Consider the following 14,006-nt stretch of genomic DNA (forward strand, 5'->3'; position numbering starts at 1 on the left):
TTTCCTTTTCCTTGGGGCCCACATCTCTGTGCTCTGTGAAGTGAAATTTCTGAGTGAGCTAGTGGTTGGAATTTGTTTTACTCGTTAATAAAAGTATTGCCTTGCCCAGGGAATAAAATTATATTTTCTTAAGAAAATCCTCATTTTTGGGGTTTAATTGCTGATGAAACGCATCACTTGGTTAGTTGCGTTGGTTGGAGGGGCGAAGGGAGACAACAGTTTATTTGAATTCCGGCAGTAACGTTTTTGCTGCTCAATAATAGACCTTTTCTTAAAATTTATTTTATTTTTATTTTTTAGTAATAGACCTTTTAATTCTAAATTTTACTGCTTTTTGCTTAAATTGTGTCATTTTAGAATGTGTAAGGTATTAAGTTCTAATCAGGTCCGTTAGTGGAACATGTTTCTGTTGCATCTGTCATAAGACTTGATGGTGATAGAGAAAAGTAAAAGTAGAAATTGTATTTTAATTATCATTTTCTTTTATAGATACGGGAATATGAATGGATTCATTCTCAGACTAAAAGGCTCAAGTTCAATGCACTTATCACAACATATGAGATCCTCTTAAAAGATAAGGTATGTAACTGGTAGCTCAAAGGCTAAGTTTTATAGAGCTACTTACCAAAATGGTGGGGTTTATGACCCCCCACTCACCATGTTATCTTTATTTATTTCTTTAAAAAAACAAACAGATGAACAAACAAATCCAGAAAGAATTTGGAGGTTGTAAATAAAAATTAGACCCTTACAGCTGAAGGGGGCCTTAGGTCACCTGGTCCAGTTGAGTGATGCAGGATGCAGGATGCACAGGGGCACTGAGGCCTGTAACCTCCCTGAGATTCTAGTCCGTGTTGGAAACAGGGCCTGAGAGCCATCCTGTCCTTGCTAAGGTTTCTCCAGAGCACTCGGTGGGGACAGTCTCTGTGACGAGAAGGGCAAAAAAACGAAGCTCTTCCAGATTATCTTCTTCTTCTAGTTACTAAGAAATGTAAGTGACAGGTGATCCCATTAGTGACAAGGTGACAAGTAAGTGTAAAGGTCAGTTTGGTGACTCTTGATGTTTCTGTGCTTCAGGATGGGGCTGGAGAACAGGGAGAGAAGAATATTAGTTAAGGAGAGACTTCCAAATCACTTTTTTGTTTTTTTTGTTTTTTTTATTTTGTTTTTTTGCCCAGCATATCAATTTTTGCATTCTTCCTTAAGAGCACACAACAATACCTGGCATAAGAGATTCCCTGTGTCTTTTCCAGGAGGATGTGCCCTTTTGAGTAGACGTAAATCTGGCAACCAACTAAAATAAACAGAAGAGTCCTCATGTACTTCTAGTCAGCAAAGAATAAATGTTTCTGTGTATACCTTTGTGGTGGTATTTGTACAGAGATGATTAACACTTGAAAGCACTTTTGGGTTCCCTTCTGACCTGGTGGCTCGTTCTGTTTTGTTTTTACTTCAGACTGTGCTGGGCAGTATTAACTGGGCCTTTCTGGGAGTGGATGAAGCCCATCGGTTGAAGAATGATGACTCTTTATTGTATAAAACTCTGATTGATTTCAAGTCCAACCATAGGCTCCTGATTACGGGGACCCCTCTTCAGAATTCCCTCAAAGAGCTCTGGTCCTTGCTGCACTTTATTATGCCGGAGAAGTAAGCTCCTTACTGTGTATTTCAAAACATGCTGGGATGTCTGAAATGCCAATGCTCTTTAACTTTTTTGAGTGGACCTTAGGGAAATGGATGGCATGTTTTGGGGAAAGCAAAGCATTGACTGAGGGAGGAACAAATGTATGAAAATGTTCCGTAATAAATGAGAGAAGGCACAGAAACCAGCCTGTTAGGGAGGGAAGGCTGTCTACCAAATATTTAAATCAGTTACTGCTTTGGGGAAATACTTAGTAAATAGGAAACATCAGGCCTTCTCATTGTTGTTATAAGGTACTGAGTGAAAATTAAATGAAATCTATAAGGTACATAATCTGACAAGTATTAAAAATACCTTAAATCCAAACCTTTGCTAATAGAAGCATCAGCTTAAGGTCTTATTCCAGTCTTTAACTTACTAAAGATTTTTATGGGAGAGATGGTACGTAGTTTCATAAAAGTTAAAATTACCCAGTGGTGGTTGATGATACCTGAAATGATATCTGTACTCACTGCCCTAATCTGTAGGACCCTGTTCAGTCTGCCCCTTGACAGTACTTGGGCTTATCTCGTACCTCTTTCTCCACCGCTCACTCTGCATCAGCTACTCTGGCCGTCTTTTTGTTTCTTTATCATGCCATGCCATTGCCGTTCCTTTGGTCTGCAGTGATATTTCTCCTCCTTGTCTTCACCTGGCCAGTCACTCCTTAACATTATTGCCTCAGCTTATGTGACCGCCTCTTTTTAGAGGTCTCAGACCATCCAACCTAAAAGTAGCCTCTTAGATGTGCTGACCATCTCTACCTAGTTGCATTTTCTATATGACACCTTTATCTTTTTTTCCGCTTATTCCGTCATCCATCTCATGTCATTAAATTGTGAGTTCAGATGTAACAGGGATCTGCTGTACTTTATTGCCAAGAATAGGACCTGACACCCCGTCAGCAGTGTGGTTAAGAGGTGTCAAATTGGCAGGTGAATGCTCCTCCCTTTTTTTTTTTTTTTTTTTACAATTTGGAAAAGATGAGAGTGTGTACTGTGAGTCATAAACTGATCAAGGCATTATGGGTAGCCTGATGACCAGCACAGAAATGGTCCCTTCCCCCATGTGTTGTTAACTTTTAAAACAACTTTTCGACATAATTTGCATACCATAAAGTAAACCATTGGAGGGATACAATTGAACATTTTTAGTAAATTTGTGGAGTTGTGCATCCATCACCGTAGTCTCCTTTTAGAATATTTTTTCACCCCAAAAAGTTCCTTTAATCTCTGCTTTTATCTGTAGTCTTAGGCCTTCATGAATCAGCTTTCCTCTCTAGTAATTTACCTTTTCTAGAAATTCTGTATAAATGGGATCCTGGTAAGTGGCTTCTGTTTTTATGTCTGAGATTCACTTTTGTCATAGTTTACCAGGGACTGTTCTCTTGCTGTGGACTAACACTCCATTGAATGCCTAGCCATTTAATGGACAGATTGTTTTAGTTTTGAGCTGGTCATGTTCTTGTGTGGATGTACATTTTACTTATCTTGGTTAGTTGCTTAGGCGTGGAATTGCTGGGTTGCTAGGAAAGAATAAAGTTCTTAAGAAACTACCAGGTCGTTGTCCAAAGAGACTGTACCATTGTATGTTCCCATCAGACGTGTTTCAGTTTGCCAATTCCCTCTGTATCATCACCAGCACTGTACTTGGTGTGTTGTCAGGCTTGGGTTCTAGCCATCCTGGCTGTGTGGTGGCATCTCATGGTTTTGACTTAGATTTCTGTGATAATGGATAATGGTAAACATCTTTTTATGGGTTCATTAGCCATTTGTATATCTTTGGTAAGATTTCTTTTGCCCATTGAAAAGTTGGATTGTCTGTCTTCTGTGTTAAACAGGTTTTTAACAACTTTTTCTTTATTTTTAGTATTCTAAATGCAAATGCCTTGTTAGTGTATGATTTGCAGGTGTCCGTCCCAGTCCGTGGCTTGTCTTGTCATTTTCTTAATGTTGCCTTTAGAAGAGCAGAAGTTAACTTTGATGAAGTATACTCTGTTATTTTTTTAAGTGGATTGTGTTTTGATGTTGTAAAATAAGATGTTTGCCTAATGTAAGGTTACAAAGATTTTCTTATTTTCTTCTAGAAATTTTAGTTCTTACATTTAGGTGTGCATTTTGTTTTGAGTTACTTTTTTGTTTATAATGTTAAGCGTGAGGGCCTAAGTTCATCCTTCTTTGAAGAGAGATTTTGGAAATTGTTCAGGGCCATTTGTTTAAAAGAATACCCTTTCCTCATTAAATTGTCAGGGCATCTTTGTTGAGAATTAGTTCAGACCATAAATGGCCCATTTCTGGATTCTCAGTTCTGTTCCACTGATGCATATTTGTGGGCCTTAGGTTTCCTTTGTGAGAAGTTTTTTAATGACTAATTCAGTTTCTAGTTACAAGGTCTGTTCGGGGTTTCTGTTTCTTGATTTAGTTATGTTAAAGTGCATCTTTTAAGAATTTATTAATTTCCTCCAACTTGCCTTATTTATTGACATAAAGTTACAGTATTTCCTCATAATCCTTTTGATTTTTGAAGGATCAGTAGTGATGTAATTTTTTTGTTATGGTAACTAGTGTCTTGTCTCTTTTTCTTGATCATTTTGGTAAAGGTTTAACAATGTTGGAGCTGTTTCTAAGGCTGGTGTTGACCCCCTGGTGGCACCTGACACAGTGCCTGGGCGTTTATGACGAGGTCAGGAATGGCCGCAGATGCGGCCAATGCCCTTGTGCCTGGTGGCCGTTACTGTCTCTGACTTTCCGTCTTACCAAAGAGCTTGTCCTTTGAGTCTTTACCCAGGGGTAACACTGAATCACTCAGTGTCGAGTCACTCTACTTTGTCATTCTGGGACTTGTCTGGCCTCAGCCAAGCTGGGCCTCCTGGTGTCAGAGACCAGACCGTGGGCAGTGACTAAGCTTCCAGTTGTGGCCTTAGTTACAGGTGCTCCCTTACCTGCTGAGCGTGTCTGCCTGAAAAATGAGGCTAGTTCTTCCAAGTGGGTGTTTGCGTGGCAAGACAAAGTTTGTTTTTCTGATCCTTGTAAAACAAATTTTCCTCATTCCTTTTTTATTTTTGAAGAAAATTGATCATAATGTCCCATTCTGGATTTCTGCCACAAGTCCTTTAGTGTGATCTGAAGATGGTTGAATTAAAATTCAAATGTGAGAAACTTCTATCTAAGTTTGGGCAGAGCTACATGAGAGACAAGTTTTAAAATTTATTAATAAAATTTATGTCTGCAGATTTCACTAATAAGAACTTTATATCAGTTGTGTCGTTTTTGTCTGAGAGCTGTTGTCTTATTTCTGTTGTTATAACCCATTAACTTTTCCATTGATGAATAGTGAAGATTATTGATGGAAATGACATAGCTTTCACCTTTGAGCAGTGACAGCTCTCATACTGCCACTGATTATTCTTTTACCTTGGAATTTTATTTTCCCAAGGAATTGAAGCTTATTAAAAGATTGTTTTTTTTCTGCATAATATTTCACACAGTGACTTAACTATGTTTGTGCATATACCGATTGCATGATAAACTGACATATTTTGTGAACTCTGGGTGCATTCTCAAAATTGGAAAACTGTTATCCAGTGTAGACTGATGAAATTAATTCATTTGGTTTCCCCCTGTTTTATATTTAAGGGCTAGTGACAGATAAGATTTATCTTTTCCTGTAGGGAAGATTACTTGTTGAAACACATTTTTTTAATCATTTAGTTCCATAAAGTTTTTTTTGGGGGGGAGGAATGCCTTTTTCTCCTGTGTAGCTGAGTAACGCCCTACTGTTGCATCTCCAGGTTTGAGTTCTGGGAAGATTTTGAAGAAGACCACGGGAAAGGGAGGGAGAACGGCTACCAGAGTCTTCATAAGGTGCTAGAGCCTTTCCTTCTCCGGAGAGTCAAAAAGGATGTGGAGAAATCCCTGCCTGCCAAAGTGGAGCAGATTCTCAGGGTGGAGATGTCAGCCCTTCAGAAACAGTATTACAAGTAAGTTACGGGCTGGGTCAGTACCATGAAGCCACGAGAGGGATAATTGACAAACCAACTGTTTCTTTCTGTGATGTCTCAACACAGACTGAAGTAGCAATGTAATGGTCAGAGGACAGCTTATTACATCCTTGCTTTTTTATTTGGGTGAGAGGGTGCGCAGTACTTTCCTTTATGTAACTGGTCTGAAGAATATGTGAACTTTTAGTGCTAACCCCCTACTAGTAAGCAGGCTCGTTTGTATACTTTTTTGCTACTCACTCAGTCATTTAAGGTTTTGAGATAATGCCAGGCGTTCTGTAGATACTGGGAATATGAAGATGAGTGGAATGTGTTCTTGCCAGAGCCTTGCTGTTTAGTAGGAAGACCAACTGGGGACAATTACAAGAGTGCTGTTTAAATTGAGATGTGTGCTGGGGCTGTGGAAGTTCAGAAGGAAAAGTTCTGAAGGCGGAGGTGCTCCAGGAGGCACAGGGACCTTACGGCCTGGGTCTCGGCTGTACTATGTGAAAGGCAAAGTGCTGGGTTTGGGACAGAGCAGCATCCAACATGCTTGTCACGCATGGCCTTTCGTTTTGATGATTTAAAGTTGGATCTGGAATGATTGTAACTAATGATATTGCTATAAAAGCTGCAGCCTTTTAAAGTTAGAAGTTTGGTAATCTTAACATTCCCTGCTTGTTCTTCATTAATTATACAAGTGAATAAGAGCAGGATTTTAACTTTCAATACTTAACACTCTTACCTGTTTGCCTAACTCTCCCTTGAGTAAAAAAATACTTTTTATGGGAGCTGTCAAATACTACATACAGAAACGGAATAGAACGGAATCACGTACCCACAATCCAGCTTCATTAGGTCCTGGCTTATGGCCAGTCTTAGTTCATCCAATCTCCTTTGGTGTCTCCATCCCTACCCTTATGTCGTTTGAAACGTATTCCAGGTACATAGCATAAGTGTTTCCATACATCTAAAAAATAGGGACTTTTTTTTTTAAGAGTTAAGCAAAAAAAATAACCCCCCCAAATCAAGTTTAAGAACCTCACCCCAGGCTTATAGAGAACAGATGGGCGGTTGCTGTGGGTGAAACGGCTCCGAGGGAACAGACTTCCAGGCACAAAATACTGTGCCCAGTGGGACCCGGGAGCGTAAGGCGCAGCATCATGACCTCAGTTGATGGGAGAGCGGATCTAAAAAACTCTCCATCACAAGAAGAAAAATTGTGACTATATGGTGACGGATGTTAACTAGACTTATTGTGGTCATTTCACAATATGTACAAATGCTGAATCATAATGTGATGTAATGAAATTAATGTAATATGTCAGTTATACTCCAGTTTAAAAAAAGAGTTAAGCATGATATCAGTACTGTTATGCCTTAAAAAATCAATAATTTAAAAATATTTTTATAATGTCCAGTAAGTGTTTTCATTTTTTTGGTTGTCATAAATAGGTGTGTACACGCGTCTGCTCACACATATATTGCTTGTTTGCACTGGGATTTGAGTAAGCTCCTTTGTTAGGATTGGTTGGCATGTTCCTTAAGTTATTTTAACCTGTTTCCCCCTGTCCTTGTCAATTCTTTGAGTGAAGAAACTTGAGTCTGTTGCCTTGATTTTGCTGATTCCAGCTCTGTGGCATTATTTCCTATTTTACCGTGCACACTTTGTTTCCTGTGCAGTCACAGACAAGTGTAGAGGGTTGATCTGACTCAGATTCACCGTTGGTATTTCTTAGACTTACCCCGACTCTGTCGTTTGAATCTAAGAGTATCATTATCATCCGGAATTTGCAGATGGATCCTGACCAGGAATTACAAGGCTCTTGCCAAAGGAACCAGAGGCAGCACGTCTGGCTTCCTGAACATCGTGATGGAGCTGAAAAAGTGCTGCAACCACTGCTACCTGATCCGACCGCCCGAGGAGAACGAGAGGGAAAACGGACAGGAGGTTCTCACGGTGTGTGCCTGTTACTGTCTTGCTCCCGTTGCTTTCACGAACACAGTTTAGTTTCTACAGTTGCTCTTTATCAAAGTGACTAAAGCATCAAAAGAGGCTTTAAAAACCGGTTCAAACAGTTAACATAGCTAAGGAAAATCCTTAGAAAGTATTGTGGCATCAATAACGTCATTGATAACAGGTAAAGAGCATTTCAGGAATTGCTTGCAGTATGTCACCCAGGTTACAGAAAGCTTCAGAAAACTTAAATAGGATTTTGAGAATAAGAACTCGTAGAGGGGAAGGGCAGACTGCAGTATTTTGAACATTTGAATGTCTTTTCAATCTTCAGTCCCTGATCAGGAGTAGTGGGAAGCTGATTCTGTTAGATAAACTGTTGACCAGACTTCGAGAAAGGGGGAACAGAGTCCTCATCTTCTCCCAGATGGTGAGAATGTTGGACATCCTGGCCGAGTACTTGACTATTAAGCACTACCCTTTCCAGGTAAGGACGCTTGGTGATTGGATTCGCTCCTTCCCTCTGTTCCTCGGGGTTCTGTGCTTTGTTTGCTGAATTACCCTCCGGGGGAGAATGGGAGTTCCTTTGTGTGAAACAAACTGAGATGAGGGTTCCAGGAAGGTCTTCATTTTTACTTCTTTGTCTTTATGCTATAACCCTGTAATGAAAATGTTTGCGGGAAGATCATTTTTCTTTTGGGGGGTGAATGAGAGAAAGCAAAACTGGGCAAGAGAAAAAGCCTGTTAAGACGATGTGTAGCATCCGCAAGTCTGGGTTGAAGGTAGAGAGGAAGGAGGTAGGAACCTGGTTATAGAAACCGAAGCCCTAGAAAGAGAAGGAGAGGAGGCAGTGTGGTACTCCCGCTCCAGGGAGGCCAGCCCTGGCTGCGGGGCTGAGGACTCCGCAGAACAGGCTACCTGAAGCTTGCCTGGTCCCCGAAGCAAGTGACGGTCCCCTATTCCTCTGCAGATTTGTTAATGATGATTTTCTTCTTCAATCACTTATCTCCTATGAGATGAGAAAAATAAAATATGTGGAAAAGAGTTTCTTCAGCATAATATTTTTCTGCATGTAAGACTATGAAACTTATTTTTGAACTGTTAGTAGACATGTCTGCAATTTACCTTGACTCTTGGCATAATGTTTTTAAAATGCTTTGATTTTTAAGATTTATTTTAAAAGTTTTTCTCTTTAACTTTGAATGGATGGACTGTTCTACCAACTCACCTAGTTATGCTGGTATTGAAGAAATTTGGAGTCAGTGACTCTCTCTTAAGAAGGCTGAACTTTAAAACTAACTTACAGATTATGTTTCAAAATACACTGGAAGGCATTGCTATATCCCTAACACCTTATGTGGTCTTCCAGTAGCTGTCATAGCATATGGTTTAGTACTGTGGTTATTATCAGACTATAGTACACTGTCAGGCATCGGGTCCCTGTGAGCTTTCAGGTCTAGTAGTCATTTGATATCAAGTCAAATAATGCATTACTTTTCTCTCTAAGGAATAAGTAGGCTGGACTCATTCAGCTTTATCATGTCTTATGTCTTCTATTAATGGGAATGTTAAATGGGGGCATTTGGGTTTTCTGATTCCAAATATAGGCAGTGAACCTGCCATTTAAACTTACTTGTTGTCTGAGGCTCTTCATCTGAAAGAAGGAAGGGGGTTCCTGTGTGTGCTTCCACTTGGGGTTCAGGTGGCTCTGGGGCTGGTAGGCAGAGCTGTGAGCTGGGGGAATGTAGGTCCTTCCATAGGCTGTCCCCAGCCAGTCACTGGTCATTGCCCAGCTGACACCATCTCTTGGGTCAGTTTTGCCTTCTGTAAAATGAGGTATTTTGTTTATCTCCCCTGGTGATTGTGGGGAGAATACAAAAATTATTTTAAAGAGTGGGAAAGGCTTTGTATGTACAACACACAGGTAATCTTTACTTTCTATTTTACACACATGGTTTCTCTGTGATGATATGTTATTTTTACTTAGAACTGACATATGCTCTAAAGCAAAGCGTTTTATGTGCTAGGAAATGCTAGAGGCTCTCTTGAAGATGCATTTTGCTGCTTGATCTTGGCTCTCGTTTTAGAGTGCAATTTTTGAAAAGCTGGGCTATATGACCAACTTAATTTTTTACATTCTCAGTGTTACTACAAAATGTTTTTCAAACAAAAGGATGGAAATAATTTTTTGGTTTGTGTAGTACTTAATAATCAGGCAAATTTTAGCTACATTATCTACGAAGCATTTTTTTTTCTTTTCCCAGGAGCTAATTATTAGGTGACTGGGGGTAGTATTTCCTCGTCTCCTCAGTACCCACAGATGCAGAAGCAGACAAAGCCTCAAACCAGAGCTTGGGTTGCCTTCTTTTCCTTATAGGTCTTGGCAGCCACTCTGATCCTTGGATGAACCCAGATAGTCCTTTAATTCAGAAGCTTCTGACCTTGAGTTTGTAATTGGAGAGCTTGGGGCAAGTAGAGCGTGGTGCTTAATTAAGCACAGCCCCAGACAGCACATTGCCGGTGCATTCCAGTTATTTTTACCCAATGGGTCCTGTGCTGATAAAGGTTGCAAGTCTGGTGTTCTATTCTGAGTGTAGCTGATCTTCCTACCTTATGATTTCCTTGTGGTTTATTTTTACAGCGGCTGGATGGTTCCATCAAGGGAGAAATCCGAAAACAGGCACTGGACCACTTCAATGCAGATGGTTCTGAGGTATACCCTGCATGGCTTTGCTATTGGGACAGCTTGGGCTCTGTGTCAAGGGCAAGCCCTTTTGGCTTAATAGAACCCATTTCAGAAACAATTCACAGTGCAGTTCTCCTGTTCTGAGAAGGAAATGAGAAGTCACTAACACAAAAGGTGTGCCTCTTGATTTTGTGTTGACTCCAGGGAAAGCAGATGCATGCTTCTTTATCTCCCTGGTGTAGATTAATGACAGTCATTCTAATATCAACTGAGTTTTCTCTGGTGACTTCCAGATACCAAGCTTTTGGGCCTAGGAAACCAGCCAGGCAAAGGTGGGGAGGGCTGGCCAGCAGGCTAAGTTGGACATATTTTTCATATCAGGAGGTTCTAATTCGTACTCTTTGGTGACTTTGGGTCTTGTACATTTGCCTTGTCTCAAATTTGTTAGACCCTGGTACAGTGTGACTTAATGATCTTGCTTTGGCTAACAGTGACATTTACTATAGTGGCTAGCTTGAATGTGGTGTTACAGAGTATTTTGCGTTTCAGACATACAGGAGAGCCACTTAGGGCAAGTTGGAAACCCTGGTAGAGTTGTCGTTTGTGCACATGAAACTAGGAAGAACTGTGGGGTTGGAGGGGAGTGAGGAGAAGAGCTTTGGTGTTGGTGGAGGGAAAGGAAGCTGCGAAGAGACCCAGAGTGGACCAAGAAGTGCTCTGGAGAGAACAGTAGAACTTCTGAAGTCGGGGCCACTGTTTTGTATAAATAGAATGGACTTGGCTTCCTGCTTTCTGAAGAACTTTACACACTCTTAACATCTGTCTCGTACTCCAGAGTGGCATGCCTTCTGCCTCCAGAATTGCACGTAGTCCTAGTTAAACTGTGGTTTTCTGACTTTTCCAGCCTGAAATTTCAGTTCCTGAGGAGCTTTGGGCTCTCATCTGCTCAGAACCAAGGCTCCAAATAGTTACAGGGAAGAGGAACTGAATTACTGAACCCGAGCTCATTCCCGTTCCTCCTGTCTGTCCTCCCCGTCTCCTCGGTTGTAAAACTGTGGCAGTTCCAGTACCTCCTTCGTGGTCCTGCTGTGAGGAGGAGACAAGGGGAGCCGCCCTCAGCACTGAGCCCGTGGCCTGGCACGTAGCGAGCACTCAGTAAACGGCAGCTTTTCTGTCAGCGTTTGTTGGCATCGTTTTTGTGGTCCTTGCTCTAAGTTTAAAAAATAGTGTGTTTTATGCCGCGTTTTCTCAGAAAAAAGGCCAGAATTCTTTTTTTTTTTTCTTAGTTCTTAATCGATCCTCCTGCCCCATGGCTACATAAAAGGTGCAGGTTCTCTACCATTTTCTACAAATTTGAATGTTTTTAACTTAATTAAAAAATAATAGTCACTGGGGGGAAATATATGCACGTGTAGAAAATTTAGGAGACGGGAAAGAATACAAAGAAAACGTGCCAAACTCCCATCCCAGAGACAGCTTGCTATTTATTCCTGTCATTGGGGTGTATTTCCTTTCAGTACTGAGTGAAACCACTTATTTCTGTATATGTTCACCTGACTGGGACCATGTTACCACCTTTCATTCAAAATTATATGCTGAGCATTTTTTCTTTGTCATTAAAGATTTAAATTTTTTTAAATTTCTGATATTTTCTCATGCCTGTGCCATTATTTATTTAGTCACTTTGTTATTGGATGTTTAGGTAACAGGATATGAACATTTCAAAAAGGTTTCCGATACATTTTGTTAATTTACTTTCCCCAAATAATTGATATTCATAGTGCTTATGTATGAATATTTCAATATTTCATCGTTAGCTTCATTGAATTTCATAATTTTTAACCTTTGCCAATTTGACAATAGACACAAAGGACATCTTGTTATAATTCATATATTATCTTGGATAAAGAGAGACTTTGAAACTATCAGTCAGACCCCAGATTTTAAGCTTTGGATATTTCATTCTGAAGTATCCTGTTCACCTACCTGTAGGTTTCTTTAGAGTTTTGGTGTCACTTGGTGTTTTACTAAGGGTCATAGAGTATGTGTGTCAGCATCCGCATTAATCAGTTCTTTACTGGAATTATTTAATGTTCTTGGGAGGCAGCTGTCTCCATTGTCATTTCTGTGGCATGACGCTGACCACTGTGACTGTAGTTAGGGCATGGAGACCTTGTCGTGCATGTTTGTGTATTGAATGTACCCACTTATCAGAACCCAATTCCGGCTCAGTTGGTTAGACGTCATCCCACAGAGTGAAGAGTTGCTGGTTTGTTTCCCAGTCAGGGCACCTGTCTGGGTTGTGGGTTTGGACCCTGGTTGGGGTGCGTGTGAGATGCAACTGGTTGGTTTTCCCCTTCACATCAGTGTTTCTTGCCCTATTTCTTCTTCCCTTTCTCTCTCTCTCTAAAAATAAAAACTAGAAAAAAATTGAAAAACAACTCAGAACTGTCAGTTTTTGAGTGCCACTTCTGTGCCAGCCTTTGACATACACGATCAAATGCTCTGAAAATGGAAGTCTGACTTCTCTTTCTCCAGCTCGTGTAGTTTATTCCCCGCCTCGTGCCCGTGTTTTTCTGAGCACTGCGGCGTGGGCAGGTGTGCCGTGGCTGCCCAGTGTCGGTTGTCACTGGTGTGAACGCTGGAGTGTGCCAGCAGTGCCTAGGCCTTCCGCTCACGCAGCTCTCCCGCCACACCCACTCTGGTTCTCCGTGCGTGTCCTGTGGGGATGGAGGCTGCCCTGCTTCTCACCAGTCCCGCCACGTGGACTCAGAGTGCGATGTTTGTTTCCTCACCAGCCTGACAGATGGAGGGGTGTTCACAGAACAGCGTCCTGGTTTATCCTGACTGCCTTACATGGCCCAATCGATTTCCCTGTGGAAAGTCAGCATCTAGGCCACTCGATAATTAAGTTTGTCTGGTTTTTGTTACTGCTGGTATGCTAGTTTTAGCTGGGTGCGAACATAAATTCTTTTGCTGCTGTTGCCTTACCAGATCCTACTTTACTCCTCAGTTCATTGTACTGACTCTTGCCTCTTAATTGAATGAAAATTCACCCTGCCATCAAGTCCCTGACGTCCTTGTAGCCTCCATAAAGTTTGTCCATCATATCTCACTTTTCTTCACACCTGCAGGGGTTTCCAGGTGTAAGGGCTTGTTGGACTGTGAAACTGTCTCTGAGAAGGCCACTGCATAAAGTAGTGTATTGCATTGTGTACAGGACTTCTGTTTCCTGCTCTCGACAAGGGCTGGTGGCCTGGGAATCAATTTGGCTTCAGCGGACACAGTCGTCATCTTCGACTCTGACTGGAACCCCCAGAACGACTTGCAGGCACAAGCCCGAGCCCACAGGATTGGTCAGAAGAAGCAGGTCGGTGGGGAGAGGCCTCCGCATGTGGCTGTGGGAGGGGGAGGAGTTACTCAGGCCTTTCGGGCTGTTTGGTGAGATGCCTTTCTCCTGTTCACCTTCATTTCCCAAGGGGAGATGTCTTTTTGTTAATTAGTGCAGAGAAGCTGTCTTTGGGGCCAAGATGCACCTATTAAGGAACACTTCTCTTGCTGTTTAAAAAGTACGTCACTGGTGACTTTCTGGTTTACTCTAAGGAAGGTAAAGGATGAATTGACCAAGAACTGATCATTTCCTTCTACTTTAATATGGAAAAATTGTTACATATTCTATTTAACATCATTCAAGATGATATAT

General features: G+C 41.2%; 1 protein-coding gene across 7 annotated transcripts in view; it reads left to right on the forward strand.

Moving 5' to 3' along the window:
* CHD2 (chromodomain helicase DNA binding protein 2) overlaps positions 1-14,006 on the forward strand; it is an 84,294-nt gene that overhangs the window by 37,832 nt on the left and 32,456 nt on the right. For all 7 annotated transcript variants that reach the window (XM_037145078.2, XM_053658839.1, XM_053658838.1 and 4 more), the window contains 7 exons: positions 490-579; positions 1,457-1,647; positions 5,472-5,660; positions 7,458-7,620; positions 7,952-8,104; positions 10,259-10,330; positions 13,524-13,673. In XM_037145078.2, coding sequence (XP_037000973.2) covers positions 490-579; positions 1,457-1,647; positions 5,472-5,660; positions 7,458-7,620; positions 7,952-8,104; positions 10,259-10,330; positions 13,524-13,673 — 1,008 coding nt within the window. The remainder of the gene's footprint in view (positions 1-489; positions 580-1,456; positions 1,648-5,471; positions 5,661-7,457; positions 7,621-7,951; positions 8,105-10,258; positions 10,331-13,523; positions 13,674-14,006) is intronic.

This window comes from Artibeus jamaicensis, unplaced genomic scaffold (genome assembly GCF_021234435.1).
Source record: "Artibeus jamaicensis isolate MK-2021 breed Jamaican fruit bat unplaced genomic scaffold, CSHL_Jam_final scaffold_612, whole genome shotgun sequence".
In the NCBI taxonomy this organism is placed as follows: domain Eukaryota; kingdom Metazoa; phylum Chordata; class Mammalia; order Chiroptera; family Phyllostomidae; genus Artibeus; species Artibeus jamaicensis.